This window comes from Fukomys damarensis, unplaced genomic scaffold, assembly GCF_012274545.1.
Source record: "Fukomys damarensis isolate Sample0158 unplaced genomic scaffold, DMR_v1.0_HiC HiC_scaffold_21, whole genome shotgun sequence".
Taxonomy (NCBI): Eukaryota; Metazoa; Chordata; class Mammalia; order Rodentia; family Bathyergidae; genus Fukomys; species Fukomys damarensis.
The window spans coordinates 28,731,244-28,746,444 of record NW_022900933.1 but is presented as its reverse complement, the minus strand read 5'-3'; the positions used below and the strand labels follow the sequence as shown (position 1 = coordinate 28,746,444).

The 15,201-nt window shown below is 44.5% G+C and overlaps 1 protein-coding gene across 9 annotated transcripts in view; it reads right to left on the bottom strand.

Annotated features, from left to right (window-relative positions):
• Zc3h14 (zinc finger CCCH-type containing 14) overlaps positions 1–259 on the bottom strand; it is a 50,770-nt gene extending 50,511 nt beyond the window's left edge. For all 9 annotated transcript variants that reach the window (XM_010616266.1, XM_019206352.1, XM_010616269.1 and 6 more), the window contains exon 1: positions 193–259. In XM_010616266.1, the coding sequence (XP_010614568.1) occupies positions 193–228 (36 nt within the window). In that variant the 5' untranslated portion in view covers positions 229–259. The remainder of the gene's footprint in view (positions 1–192) is intronic.
• Between the last annotated feature and the right edge of the window lie 14,942 nt (positions 260–15,201).

Sequence of the window (15,201 nt, the reverse complement as noted above, 5' to 3'; positions counted from 1 at the left end):
GGCCCGCACGCTCCCGACGGCCACTTCCTCTGCCGCAACCCCACCACCCGCCGCCCTCTCCGAGGCCTAGTCTGCGCCAGGCCCGAAGCAGCCTGGACAAGGAAACGCCACAGCCGGGCCCACTGGCCCCGTTACTCCTGGCAACCGCCCTCCAAGGCCCAGCTTCGTCCCCCAGCTCGACGCGGGCCTCACCCGGATCTTGCGGCTGATCTCGGTGCCGATCTCCATGGCTCCGCGGCGGCCAGCGGATTCCGCACTGCGCTGCTTATTGTCTTTTAACTTTACTTGACAGGTCTTGTTTCTCATTTTTTGCTCTTTTCCCTGCCCTCCCTTAGTCCTCGCCTCCGCCGGCCCGGAGCCCCAAGGCAAGCTGGAGTGACTACGCATGCGCTTGCGCCTGCGCGCACCTGAACCAGGCGCAGCCTGTGCCCTGGCGACCTCTGCTGGCCTCATCGAGAACGGCGGCGTATGCTGAGCCTGACTTCAACCTGTGGACAGACGCTTGAGAGACTGACCGTCATTCTTTGCTTCCTTAAACCTCTTCTTACTCTTTTTTGGGGGGTGCGGGAGGTCGAGACAGGGTCTCACTATTTAGTTGAAACTGACCTGGAACTCACTATGTAGCCCAGGCTGATCTCGAACTCACAGCGATCCTCCTGCCTCAGCCTCCCAACTGCTGGGATTACAGGCGTGTGCCACCATGCCTGGCTCCTCTTACTATTTTTGCTAGCCTTTGGATAATAAGGATGGAGTAAATGTGTAACAGAAAGTTTTCGGGCTTTGGTGTGATACCTGAATTCAAATGCAGCTTTCGCTTACTGCTAGAATGGCATCTATCCAGATATTTCAATCAAACCCTCATTTGGCTTTCCTGTCAAGTACATTGCCTGCCAAAGTTACACTTGGAGGGAAAAAGGGGTATTCAGTGCAACCAAACCCATTCGGTGCAGTCCTTGCTTTGACTCTGCAAACGCCCTGGCTTCCCTGGGTTTGTTTCTCCTCCCTTCTATCAACACCTTTTCTTCACACTAATCCTCATCTTCCCTCTCCTTTCTGAATTCCCTCTAGACAACTTTTAATTTTCAGGCCTTCACTTGTCACCTCTAGACTGATGATGGCTGAATTTCCCATCTGCCTTTGTAAAAGACAGTTTAGTTAACTTATAGACAGTAAAGGACAGAGCCTAAGTCAGCTAGTTACAAAGAAAATAAAGTACACATACACGAAGTAGGAACTAATCCAAGCCCGGCAGCCAGCTAAGCTTAGAAATGTAAATGCAAACACAGTAAAAAAAGATAAAGAGAATTCAGATAAGAACTCTAACTCTGAAGGAAAAAACTTCTTAGGTAAAATATGCTGTTAATTAACAACTCACTACCTTTGGGGTAGACTTGGAGAATCTTAGAAATACAGAGTAACTGGTTTCCCTTGAATACAGTTCCCTTTCAATTTGGCCAGCTGAGTAAGGAATTTTCTTTAAACTTTATAAAACTTAAACCCTAACTGATTATTCTAAACCCACAGACCCATCTGTGATAGGTGATCACTGGGTAACTAAACAACTTCGGTTCTCTGCTTGTTATATTAGACCAAGACAAAGGAAACACCCTAGCAACCCACTAAGGAACCCTCCAGTATACTCACCGGAGCTATTTTTTTCTTCTTAAATTCCCAGTGAGCAATTCCCCTTTAACCTCCTTTCTGTTCACAGTTTCATTCTTCAACTATGTGAGACAACAGGCTTGTTTTGCAGCTGTTTCTTTTTTTCTTTCTTTTTTGAGACAGGGTCTCACTATGTATTTGAGACTGACCTGGAACTCACTATGTAGCCCAGGCTGGTCTCGAACTCACAGCGATCCTCCTGCCTCGGTGTTCCAAGTTCTGGGATTATAAGCGTGCACCACCAGGCCCGGTGATAGCTGTTTCTTCTTGACTTCTTTCCTGAACCCAGCTCTCAAATTTTAAATGGCCACACTCACTTTATTTTCTCCCAATGAAGCACTTCATGACTAAAGTCTTTATCATCATCTCCTCTTCCCCTGCTCATATTTTCTTCCTGATTTTCCTTTTTCTACCCATAACTGAAAGAAGCCAGCACCTGCCAAAGATCACTCCACACACCAAGAGAGCTCATATGAGAGATTTTATTGTAGAGCCGCTGTGGCATGGTGGCCCGCTCAGAGAAGGAGGAAGAAAAGGAATAGAGAGAACTGCATGGAAGGGGCTTGGTTATAGAGTGGGTGACTGGTGTAGATGGGTTGGGGATTGTGTCGGCTGCACGGGCAGCCACTCAGGGGTCATTATTTGTGATCTATTTTTTATATGGACAAGTTGCTTGCGTGATGGTCTCATTTATGACTGGTGACACATGATGTAGGAAAATGGAATTTAAAGTGAAGAAGGAAGTTGTTAATCAGAATGGTGGCAGCTATGTTAAGGCACTTACCTTATAATAGCAGTTTAATTCTCCCTGTCCCTGATCACAAAACCTTGGAAGCAGAATGGGCATAAAGAGAGGTTTCCCTCCTCCCTCAATCCACCTATTTCTCAGTGTTCTATTAGTTACTTATTGCTTCATAACAAATGAACACGAACTTAGCAACTTAAAACACAAACATTTCTCATCTCATTATTTCCAGGAGTTAGCAATTAGAGCACATCTTCACTGGGTGGTTGGTTCAGGACTGCAGAGAGCCTATGTCAGACAGGCTGTGTTCTCATCTGGAGAATCCCTTTTCAAGCTCATTCAGGTGTTTAGCAGTGTGTGGTCAAGGTACCCAACGTGGCTGAGTCTCAGGATTTCTCCCTACATCTTACACTTGCTAGTGACTCACCATATGTTATGTAGGCTGCGCATACACAGTGAACATGTAAACAATTAGTCTATGTGTCTTTGCTATTTTTTTCTCATGGCTGATACAAAATACCTGACACCCACCTAGATAAAGAAGGAAAGTTTGTTTTGGATCATGATTTGTAGAGATTTCAGCCCATAGTTGGCTGGCTCCAAGGCAGGACAGTATAGGGAACATTCGGGGACAAAAAGTTAGAGCCTCAGTGAGGTTTCTGACAAATAAAGAGTTAAACCCTTGCTAGGGAGGGAGAAGCTAAGTAAAAGAGAGAACTGACAATGACAATCCTGGCCCATCTTGCTTTATGCCGAGGCACAACTCCCTCCTCCCTACATCTTCAATTAAGCACAACAAAAACAAAGTGAGGAGAGGGGGGGACTATATCATAAAAACTCAGTATATAAAATATACACTATCACTGAAACATTGACACCCATGTATATTTAAGTACATATATTTTTATTATTCTCACCATAGTAATACACTAAAGTACACATTTATCCTTTTTACTGAATTGGCCTTGAATGAAACTCTGCTGTAAGTCTCACAGGATAAAAGCACCTGGACAACACAAAGAGACCAAAGAAGTGCTTATCCAAAAAAGTACACATAGGTAATGGAAGGGTTAATGGCCAAATCAGGGGTGTTAGAGCCCAAAATAGCCAATCAAGTTAGAACAACTCTCAAGGGGAAGAGTACCTTCCTTGCAATGTGATGAAAGGAGTTTAGAGTAAAGATCCTTGAGTTACAGTTTTAGACTGTTTACCTTACTCCAACAAGATTACTATTTATCTACTTATTTTCTCTCCTTTTCCCAGTAAAACGATTTTGCTTCCCCATTTCTCTTCCTTTCCCAATAAAGTGATATTGTTTCTCCTCTCTAATTCTTTTATTGATATAGGATTTTTTTTACAGGCCCTAAGTAAAAATATACCCTCATGAAACATAACAGCAGATGACAGATGGTCATCACAGAGGAGAAATAGTCCATGGTGTGGCAGGCAGAAGGCAGGAAGAAGCAAACAGCAAGCCTACTTTTTTCTCTACCCCTAAAATCCCATTAAGGCCTATTGATTGATTCCACACACCCCCAGGGTGACCTTCCTATTATCTACCTCCAGAACTATGCTAATTCCAATCAGTGGACCAATTTACTACCAACACTTTAATCCCAGTATCACAAGCCCTAGATCCAGCCAGCTCCAAAACGTCCCACCTGTAAGCACATGAGGATTGGGGTAGGGGGGTAGGGAGACGTCTAGATACAAGTCATAATACTGTTTTCTAAAACTTTGTGGCAGCTTGCCAGCCCTGAGTGATATCATATAAAAGGGAGTGGGATCCTTTAGTGTCTCCCATACCACTGAGACAGTAAAAGCATGTCAGACATTCCCATGGCTCCATGTTCTTTCTTTGGGTTACCCAAATCTCAAATGAATTTTCCCAGCCAGGATGGGCAGCTGAACAATTGGTGTAGTTGGCAATATTCACAGCAGCCTGGTATGAAACCCTCTGCTCTCCTGGGTGGGATTGAGGGGTAGCCAGCCTCTTCTTGACATGGACCCCTGAGCAGAGATGGATAGGACACCCAACTGTGGGAAGGGGCTAAAAGCCAATCTCACTGAGAGAGAGCTGGCTATTGTTTATGTTGTGATAGCCACTGAAAACATCACCAAGACAGCTCCTATGGGCAAGTCCTCCTACCTGATAGTGGTATGGGTCACAGATTTGACTGCTAAACCCCAGAGGGTATTGCCCAGACTCTTACATTGACAAAGTTGGGGGCATACCTGTAACAGTGCAGTACTCTATCCACTAGCCCCCTGCAAGGAGAGCTACAAGAGGTCCTAGGACTGGGGGCCCAAGAGTCCCCACCCTTGAGGGGATAGAGACCAGGCAAGCCCTTAGGAAGAGAGTTATCCCCTATTCCTAAAGATTCCTGGTTTACTGATTTCTCAAGCTGTGAGCCACCAGCTGCTTGGACAGGGTGGCTACTCAGCTCTTGACTGGCACCTTATGGCTTGACACCAGAACAGGATAGAGTAGCCAATGGGTTGAATTGCCTGCTGTCTACTTGGTAATAGCATATCAGCCATCCTTGCTCACATTCTCTAATGGTGGTATATAAGGAACTAACCACATGGCACTTGACTGATTAGTCACGATGCATCACCCTCTTTGGGGCTGAACCATTTGGGAAAATTGGTGGGCCTTGGGCCATTGAAAGCAGGTAATGGTGTATCATGTCACAGTTACAACCCCTTAGCATCCCCTCAGGGATGGACATAGCCTCATGGCTACATCTCTGATTGTTGCATGCAGGGCAAACAGCCATGTGGGCTACAGTGCAGGTTTGGGGTCTGCTCATGATGCTGGTGTGTTTGCACACACACACACTCTGGAGATCTATGGCAACCATTGGAGAAGCACACTAGGGATGAAAACCCTTGACCAGGTGGCAAGTCAATATCATCAGTCCCTTACCAAGATCAGAAGGGAAGTCCTACCTGGTCACTTGTGTGGATATGGCCACGGGAACTCCTGGCAGTTTAGCCTTGCTTTCTGATCAGGCAGGGGTGTTGCATGCCCTCCTTGGCTCGGTTACGTGCCATATATGACTGGCCCATGATTAATGAAAGTGACCAGGGAAACCATTTTACAGGCATCAAAGTACAACAGTGGGCTAAGGATATGAGCATTGCCTGGTTGTTCCATGTGCCTTATAAACCCTAAGGTCACCAGGATGATCCAGTGCACCAGTGGAGGGGTTACTGCACCTCGTAGCACCTTCCATTCGATTACAGGTGAAAACCACTGACACTTCTGAAGCCTGGGGTGGGCCACCAAGGCAATATTTTGCTGCCAGCACCAACAGCCCCGCACCCAGGACAAGCAAAAGACTGGACCTGGCCGTGGATAATACAGGCTTCCCACATTTGATGGGTGGCGCTGCTGGACCTGTGGGGAGCCAGGTTAGATTATGATCTTCAGATAATCCCACGGGTGACTAGCACCTGGCCCCCAAAGGTCACATAATCCCACACCGGGGCAAAGTCAATTCTTAGAGGAGCTCTTGTATTGTCCCTGTGGCCCATTATGATCTCTCCCCTCCTACATGTTGAGCCTCCACACACCACAGGCCTAGCAAGAAAGGTTTGGTATGCAAAACCAGGTAGACCTCTTACCTGTTACCCTCCTGTCCTCAGATGACATATATCTTGCTGGAGGTTAAGGACCTACTGTTACTGGTCCCTTTAACTGGTGTGTCTTTTCCACCCCTAAAAACACCCACAGTGACACATTGGTTGCTTGGGCTCACACATATGCTGATGTTGCCAATCAAACAAGCTGTTGGGTATGTACTGAACTGCCTACCAGCACACTGTTAGCTTGTCTTGGAAGATCAGGTCTGCTACAGTGCAGAATTGGATTTGGCTGACCTCTTGATCCAAGGACAATCTGCCCACTGTCTGGAACAAAACCAAGGTGCAGGTGTTTGCTATGGTACTGGGACAGGTGAACCACTCTCATCCCTGGACTGGCTATTCTGTTTGGATGTTAGGATGGCTCACTGCAAAGGCAGCAGAACTGAGAAGGCCTGCCCCTCTGGGCATACAAGTCATGGATTCAGGGATGGGTGGACTTCCCTTGTTCAGTGTACAAATGTTTCCCAAAGGTGTGATGAGGAAAAATGGGGTCACAGAAACTAAACTAAATCATTGGCCTCACCCATGCCAAAAGGCAATCCCTGGGTATGCGGTCCTCCATGGGTGGCCTTACCTGCCTGTTACCTGGACAGGATGCTGCACATGGGAATGGCCATACCTCCTAGCACAAATGCTGATAATTTTCTCTACTCTGCCCAGTCATCAGGAGGCTTTCAGACCAGGGAACTACATGGTGGTATCACCTACTTGCCATTTTCCCCCAGGGCACTACCATAGCTACTCAAACTGAAGTTACTGCTCTTGCCTCGCTTACCACCCATTTGTTCTTTTAATTATACTCAAGGGCCTTAGGACTGTTAAATGAGGAAGTCTACCAGCTACTCAAATTTGCTTTGCAGTACAAGATGGCCTTGGATACTCTCACAGCCTGCATTTCCTATGTTGCTGTGAAGTATGGGTGCAGTGCTCCACACTTCTCTCTAAAGGAAGCATGCCTAAGAGTCACTGGTAGACAGTGACGTCAAAATCCGAGTGGGGTGGTGTGTGTGGTCAGGGTACCCGAGGTGGCTAAGTTCAGGCTTTGCACCTGGGGCTTCCCCTTGGTGGTGAGCCAGCACATGTTATGTAGCCTGCAGATGCACACTAGGAAACATGTAAACAAGCAGTCTGCAGGAGGACTCATCAGTACTGCTCTGCTCCCACTGAGATAGTAAAGGCACGTCAGACATTTCCACAGCTCAGGTCTTTTCCTCAGGCTGCCCCAAATCTTGAGTGAATCTTCCCAGCCTGGAGCAATAGCAGAACAAACGGGAGTTCATTTTCTTATAGATAGGTGAATGAGGGCACTGTCTTTCAGCTGGTTATCATCTAGAGGCTGCCCAAAGGCTTTGGAGATGGCCCACAGTTTCATGCCCCCACGACTGCTTCAACATGGCTGCTCATTCAATCAAGTCCTCCAAGAAATTTCCCTCTGAGCTCAGAGAAGGCCTTAATTCTCTTTTAAGAGCTTTCATCTAATTAAGTTAGGCGCATCCAGGGCTCAATTTATTAGGACTTCAATTTATTAGGACCTCATTTACATATGAGAACCCCCATACTCATTAGCTAGAAGCAATCCATACCTAAGTGGAAGAGGTTGTTCAGAGTATAAATAGTAGGAACAAGAATTATGGGGCCAGCCAGGCTCGACGGTGCACACCTATAATCCTAGCACTCCAGAGACCAAGACAGGAGGATTACAGCAAGTTTGAGGCCAGCCTGGGCTACATAGTGGATGTAAGTCCAGCCTGAACTGCATAGTGAGATCCCATCTCACAAAAAGAGAAAACAACAACAACAAAAAAGAATTATGGAGCCAGCCAGGGGTAGAGGTACACATCTATAATCCCAACACTCTGGGAGGCTGAGGCAAGTTTGAGGCCAGCCTAGGTAATTTAGTCAGACAGTTTCAAACACAAAATAATAAAAAAGAATCTTGGGATGTAGCTCAGTGCAAAGGCCTTGTTTCTTTCCATAGTACTACACACACACACACACACACACACACACACACACACACACACACTCAATTATTTGGCCATCTAGGCTCTGTCTGCCACTGGCTCTTTCAAAAATCTCATATAATCCTTTCTTTGGGAATTTCCATCATATCTGTATGGGAAGTTTCATCTCTGTAATGTTAATTTCAAGTGTGTGTGTGTGTGTGCATGTATGTGTGTGTGTGTGTGTTTGGTGTTTGTTTCCTTAAAAAAATTACACATTTTCTGTAGGTCTTTATATATTTTCTGAAACGGCTTCCAGTACTCTGAAGGTTGAGGGAGGAGGATTTTGAGTTGGAAGCCAGCCAGGGCAATTTTGCCAGGCCTTGTTTCATGTTCAAAAGGGACAAAGACGCTAGCACCATGGTGCAAACCTGCAAGGCCAGTACTGTGGGAGGCTGAGGCGGAAAGATTTTAATGTCAAGCCCAGGCCTGGCAATTCAGTGAATTAGTGAGACTTTGTCTCAAAAGTAAAAACTAAGCCAGTTGTGGTGGAACATGCATCTAATCCGAGTACTTGGGAGGCCGAGGCAGCAGGGCTGTCACAAGTTCGAGGCCAGCCTGAATCACATAGTGAGCTCAAGATCAGCCTGGACTACACAACGAGACCCTGTCTCAAAAAACTAAAATACATACATACAAACTAAAAAGGGTTGGGGATTTGCCTCAGTGGTACAGTGCTTGCTCAATAAATGTGAAAATGTGAGGTCCCAAGTTCAAACCCCAGTACCAAGGCAAAAATAATTTTCTTTCAAGAATACTAGACACTTAGTAAGCACTTTAAAAATTTTTTCGGGGGTGGGGATACAGGGTCTTGCTATGTGCCCTAGGCCAGCCTTCAACTTTCTGCCCTCATGGCTCAGCCTTCTGAGTGCTTGGACAGCAGGCATGTCCCACCATGCCCAGCTGTAAGCACTTATTAAATATTTGTAGGGTAAAAGAAATTAAGATCTGATGTACACAAGCATTCCTCATGGATAAATCCAACGATCACACACTCATTCAACATTGATGAGCACCAGAGCACAGCAACTGAGAACAGGGACCCTGAGCCAGACTGTCTGGTTTTGGACAGTGGTGGCAGGAACGCTCCCTCTGATGCCTTAGGCAACTTGTTTATTCTCTCTGTGCTTCAATTTCCTCATCTGTGGGATAGATACGGTACTAGTTTCTCCTGCAAATGTTTTCTTATGAAGATGTAGTAAGTTGATATTTGTGAAGCATTTTGAACTGGGCCTGGCTCATACCGGCACTGTTTGTTGATTAAAAATTAAACACCTACACTGAGCCAGACCCTACACTCTGAGCCAGCACACAGAGATGAACAAGACTGATTCTCTGCTTTTATGACATTCACAATCCTAAAGACAGGTGAGTAATTTGTTTTATCTATCATTTTATAACTAAGAACCATAAATACATTTTCCCATTATTTGTGCCATTATAAAATTGGCAGTCAGTAGTTGGAAATTTTGTTTTATTTTGGTGTTGGGTACTGCATCTAGAATTTGTTAACCCATGGAGCATGTCACACTCTCCCACAGACCAACAGTTAGATGATACCAAAAAGACACTTTATAAAAAAGTAGAAAACATTCTCAATGGAATGTATTCAAAATTGGAAAATTTATGTAAATATATTCAAGAAAGAGTTGAGTCTGCACTGTAGTTCAGTGGTAGAGCTTTTGCCTAGCATGTGTGAAGGAGACCTTGGTTTGATCTGCAGGACTGAAAAGATGGGGAAAGAAAACTTTAACTTTTAGGACAATAATTTTACAGTTATGGAAGAGACTTGAAGGCTATCTGAGAATCAAATACAGTCAGACGCCAGAACATCCAGGGTTTGGATCACAGAGCAGGCAGCCCCATGAAGGTGATTGCTTTTGGGAGTTTGAGGCTGTTCTAGATGCTCTCCTGGAAATTACAGCTTCACAAACCATATCACATCTCCAGGAAGGGGTTCAGGATGACCCTATGAGAGAATCCGAAGAGAGGAGATTATTATTATTTTTCTTTCTTTCTTTTGGTGGTGGTGCCAGGGATTCAACCCAGGAGCCCTCTACCACTGAAGTACATCCCCAGCCCACAGTGCTGGGATTATAGGTGGGTACCATCAGCCTGGCTTAGGGTACATGTATTTACAAGAAACTAAACCAGACGATGACAAGTGATGTAATTTCCTCCATGTGGAGTATAAGAATTACATTTCAGCAAACCACAGTGCCTCTAAAAGGGGTCTAGGCCATCTTCCAAAGAGTGAAAATATCTGAAAAAATAATTGCCCTTGAAATTGGGGCAAGGCTATGTACTAACCCTGCCCCCACAGAGCCCTAAATTCTCCAAGGCAGCTTCCCTGGTATCTCCAGCCCCCTCTCGGGGTTACATTTAAGCTGGATTTCACACACCCTTCTCAAGGGTGTGTGGAGGTTGAGGGAGGGTTCTTCCAGCCTTAATGCTTTGCTCTTTGAGTGTGTAGTGATACAAGCAGCAATTAACCAGGCATTACCAATCCATTTAGACTATAAACCCAAGTATAAATTTCATCCTTGCCTCTGAGAATTATACCTTTACCTGTTGTTCACTTGGTGAGTTCTTGAGGACAGGGATTGTCTTAGTCACTTTTCTTGTCACTGGGACAAAATTCCTTATACTTGAAACTAAAAGGAAGAGTGGTTTATTTTTGTTCACGGTTCAGTCCAGTCAGCTGGATCCAAGGCAGGACAACATAGCAGAGGGGCATGGTAGAAGAGAGCTGCTCACAGCATGGTGGACAGGAAAAAGTGAGCTAAGGGAGGAGCCAAGGAGGCAGATATAACCTTCTGGGTCACACCCACACTTATCTACCTTTGCCGACCAGACTCCATCTCCTAACAGCAAGTCACAATTCAATCATCTTCCAAAGGTCTGGCCTCTGAGCACATGAAGCTTTGGAAAGATGTCTTCTGAAATTGGAGTGGAAACCTCCCTGACCCCACAACTCTTGAATGCTGTATGCCTGTAAAACCAGCACCATGTGGATGACACCAAAGTCTGCTGTCTGCATAAGCAGTAGCCAGGCCTTCTTGAGTCATAGCTACCGAGGCTTCTGAGTGCCTGGATGGCTGAGTACTATGATCTACATTCTGGCGAGCTGATTCCTTAGGCACCCATTCTGGAGCACTGTGCCCTGGGGCTACTCTTCAAAGTCTTTTACCTCTGCAAATTTGAGCCTGTGAAGGATAGGCCCTTGCTGGTCCCTTACATGCTCTCCAGGTGTCTATTTTTATTGTTCCAATGTGAAGTACTTGGCTTATTTTTCTTTTTTTTTTTTTTTTAGCAGCCAAGATTTCTTCTGCTCCAGCTTTAGAGGTCTCAGTTTATTGGAACTTTCCTTCTGGTGAAATTCAAAACTTTAAAAAGTCACTCAACTGTGCTATTTTTTTTTCTTTTGGTGACTCTCAATGTAGAGCTAAAAGCCCCAAACTGTATCCATGCCACAGCGTAAATATCGATCTGCCTAGAAATTTCCTCTGCCAGATCAATTATTCCACCATCCTTAATCTCAATCTCCTGCAAAGTCTCATAACATGAGGAAAATACAGAAAAATTTTCTACCAGACCATAACAAACATGGTCTTTGGTCCAATTGCCAATGGAGTACTTGTGTCCAACTGAATTGACCAGAATCTCTCATCAATCTCAATTTAAAGCATTCTAGAGCTGCTTTTCCAACTAGCATTTCTAAACTTTTCCAAACTCTTCCCATGAAGCAGTTCCAAAATCTTCTGAGTCACATGGTCAGGCAGCGTCATGGCAACAACTTCACTATTAGTACCAAATTCTGTATTAGTCACTTTTCTCATCACTGGGACAAAAACTAAACACCTGCAACTAAAAGAAGTATTTTATTTCACATTTCAGTCCAAAGTTGGCTGGCTCCAAGACAGGAAAGCATAGCAGAGGGGGTCATGGCAGAAGATAGCTGCTAATAGCATGCCAGACAGGAAGAAGAAAATCAAGGAAGGAGCTCGGAAGGAACATATAACCTTCTGGGTTAGGCACGTAGTGACCTGTTTCCTCTGACCAGATCCTACCTCCTAACAGCAAGTCCATTATACTGTCCTCCTAATCCAACCACCTTCCAAAGTTCTGGCCTCTGAACACATGAGAATTTGGAGGACATCTAGATATAAACCATAACAGGGATGTATGATCTTCACCTCTTTGCAGCATTTGCCTTCCAATATGTGTAGGATGAAGGGGGCAGTGTTTTTCAACTGAGACTCTCATAAAGCATGTCTACCTTTAGATAAAAAATCTAAGTCTTGGTAATCCAACCACCTTCCAAAGTTCTGGCCTCTGAACACATGAGAATTTGGAGGACATCTAGATATAAACCATAACAGGGATGTATGATCTTCACCTCTTTGCAGCATTTGCCTTCCAATATGTGTAGGATGAAGGGGGCAGTGTTTTTCAACTGTGACTCTCATAAAGCATGTCTACCTTTAGATAAAAAATCCCTAAGTCTTGGGAAGTACATTTACAGCAACCACTTTTGCTACTGAGATTGACCTGCTTCTCCATTTTCCTGTCCATTTCAACAAAAATCTCAACAACGTCATCATTTCCTTGAGGTGCAGGGAAACATATACACAAAATCTGCAACTGAAAAGGTGATATACCTCATGCAGCGTTGAGTGGTAAGAAGAGCTCAGGACGAAGATTTCAAGATTGACAATTCCACTTTTCTTGTTCTAGCCCCACATGGTTGTCTTTGTGGTGGTGGTGAGGAATAATCCCTGGATTCTTGTACAGGATGGTTAATTTATATAGTGGGGTTTAAACTCCTAAGAAAATACTAGTTAATACACCACCCAAACTACAATCTTTCCCTTTTATCTTGTCACTTTACATGTAGACCTTTTTCAACTTTATTGTGTATTGTAGAATTACCTTCCACTGTAAAGGTATGTATAAAACGCTGCTTTCTAGCTAACGAGAGGTAAAGACAGCATACAGATGTAGTTACCTATATTTCTATAATCTCTGTAAAGATACATAAGAACGAGTTACAGCTGGTTATTCTCAGAACTGGGTGTCTAGCAGGGAAGAGTAGGAAGGACAAGTTTTACCCATACCCTTTTGTACCTTTCTGGGTTGAATCATATAAATTCCCACACTCCCATACACAGAAATCATAAACCAATAATAATTTTATGCCTAACCCTTTGAAGGGGTTGTTCTCACGCCTAGTCATGGGAATGCCAGTGCCAAATTAACATGACTGAGGGAAAACAGAGCTTAAGTACTTGGTCAGTAAATGGCATCTGTGGACTCTGAGGAGGAAGTTCAACTCAGTTGTCTAACATCCCTTGGGTTTTATGATCATTTTCTATTTTTAAAATTCTTTTATTTTCTTCCCAATTCAATCAACAAGTTTTTATTTAGTGCCTACTCTCTGCCCAGTACTGTCCTAGGAATTTGAGGAGATATAAATGAAGCCTCCATGAAACAATTTTTAAAGTTCCTGCCAAGTGTGGCTATCGCTGTGGAACGAGGTGGCTAGAAAGTTGTCTTGGAAGCGGTCTTGAGTGAGAAGGTTAAGGCTCAGACCAATGGAAAGGGCGCTGGAGGGGGTGCTGCCCCCGGGAAAACTGCTTGATGGCGGGTAGACAGGTCCCAGGCGAGAAGAGAAAGGTCAGTTTAGAAAGCCCATAAAGGTAGGGGAGTCAAGTTTAACCTTGGGAGTCTACTAAGGGACAGTGATAAACCCAAGAAAGAGGTGAGCCAGTAGCAGTATGGAAAAAGAGAGAACTGAGGAACCAGATGCAAGCCACCCTGGCTGCAATAATCAAGATGTGAAATGAAGAGGGTTTGGATCATACTGCACCTGGGGAACACATGAAAGAGTTCCAGAGACATTTCAAAGGGGGAAATACCAAACTGGGATGACGAAGTCAGACCAGTCCTATACAATTCCAGCATTTCTAGCCTAGCAGTCCAGAAACGTGACTTTCAGGTCTTTTTTCTGTCCTTACATACAAATCGATCTGCTTGTGGAGTCCAGTGGAAGTATCAATTCTATTTAAAAAATTGAACTATTTTCCCATTAGAAATACAGGTAGTTTTGCATCTGGCCGCAGGATCCAAGCTGAATCCTGTTGGGCCTTTTCTTCAATAGTACGCTGGCATCCATGACAATGGCTCCAACTCACACCCTGCTCTATGTAGTGTGTTTTCCACCCACACCAGAAATCCTTTGTGCACGAGGACCGTGTCTCAAGCATAGTAATACGCACTCAGCGCTTGATGATGTTGGAGAAAGTGAGATTTATGTGAAACATTGAAAAGCTTTCCAGAAACAACAGTATCAAAATAAAATCATTGAAATTAAAGTTTACATAAATTAAAAGTCTCTTTGCTCCAACTGCTCAAACCACCTGCCAAGTAAAGATCAAATACTCTTTTGTAATGGTGGTAGAGTCATGCAGTTTTCTTCCTTGTCTTATGTGTTGCAATAATGAGGTTAAAAAAAAAAATCCCACCAAAAACAGCCTCATGTGAAGCATTACTGGCGGGGTTTAGAATTAAATGAAACCGTTCGAGTATTTTACCCTAGTGGATTGGGTGGTTGTTATTATTCTCCACAGTATAAGAAACAGCTACAGAGAGGCTAAGGGATTTGCACAAGATCCCCAGCTAGTGAGTGCTGGCGCTGGTACTTGAAGCCAAACAACTGGTCACCTTCCTTACAGCTCTAGTCTGTATTGCATTCGCATACAGCTCTCTTTGGGGGTCCAAAGGTTACTGGAAACTTTCCAACTACTGTATTCCGTGAGGGTGCTTCCCCACCAGTACTGACCAGCATTCAGTTTTACGGTATACTGTCCATCCTTAGGAGCAAGCACTAAGGCAAGACAAGTAACACCTGAATCATCTTCAAGAAACGTACAAGAATAAACGCCAACAACAACAGCATTTTATAGACCACCCCCTAATCACAACGCAAGAATACAACCCTTTCCCTGGCAAGGAGCTAATATTCCCCCTCCCCTCTTTTTTATTAAAAGCCCTGCTTTATTTGGAAACTCTCAAAATAAATGGTCACACGATTAAAAAAAGCCGCGGCGCGCCCCCTCCCCGGCGGCCGGGCGCAGCTGT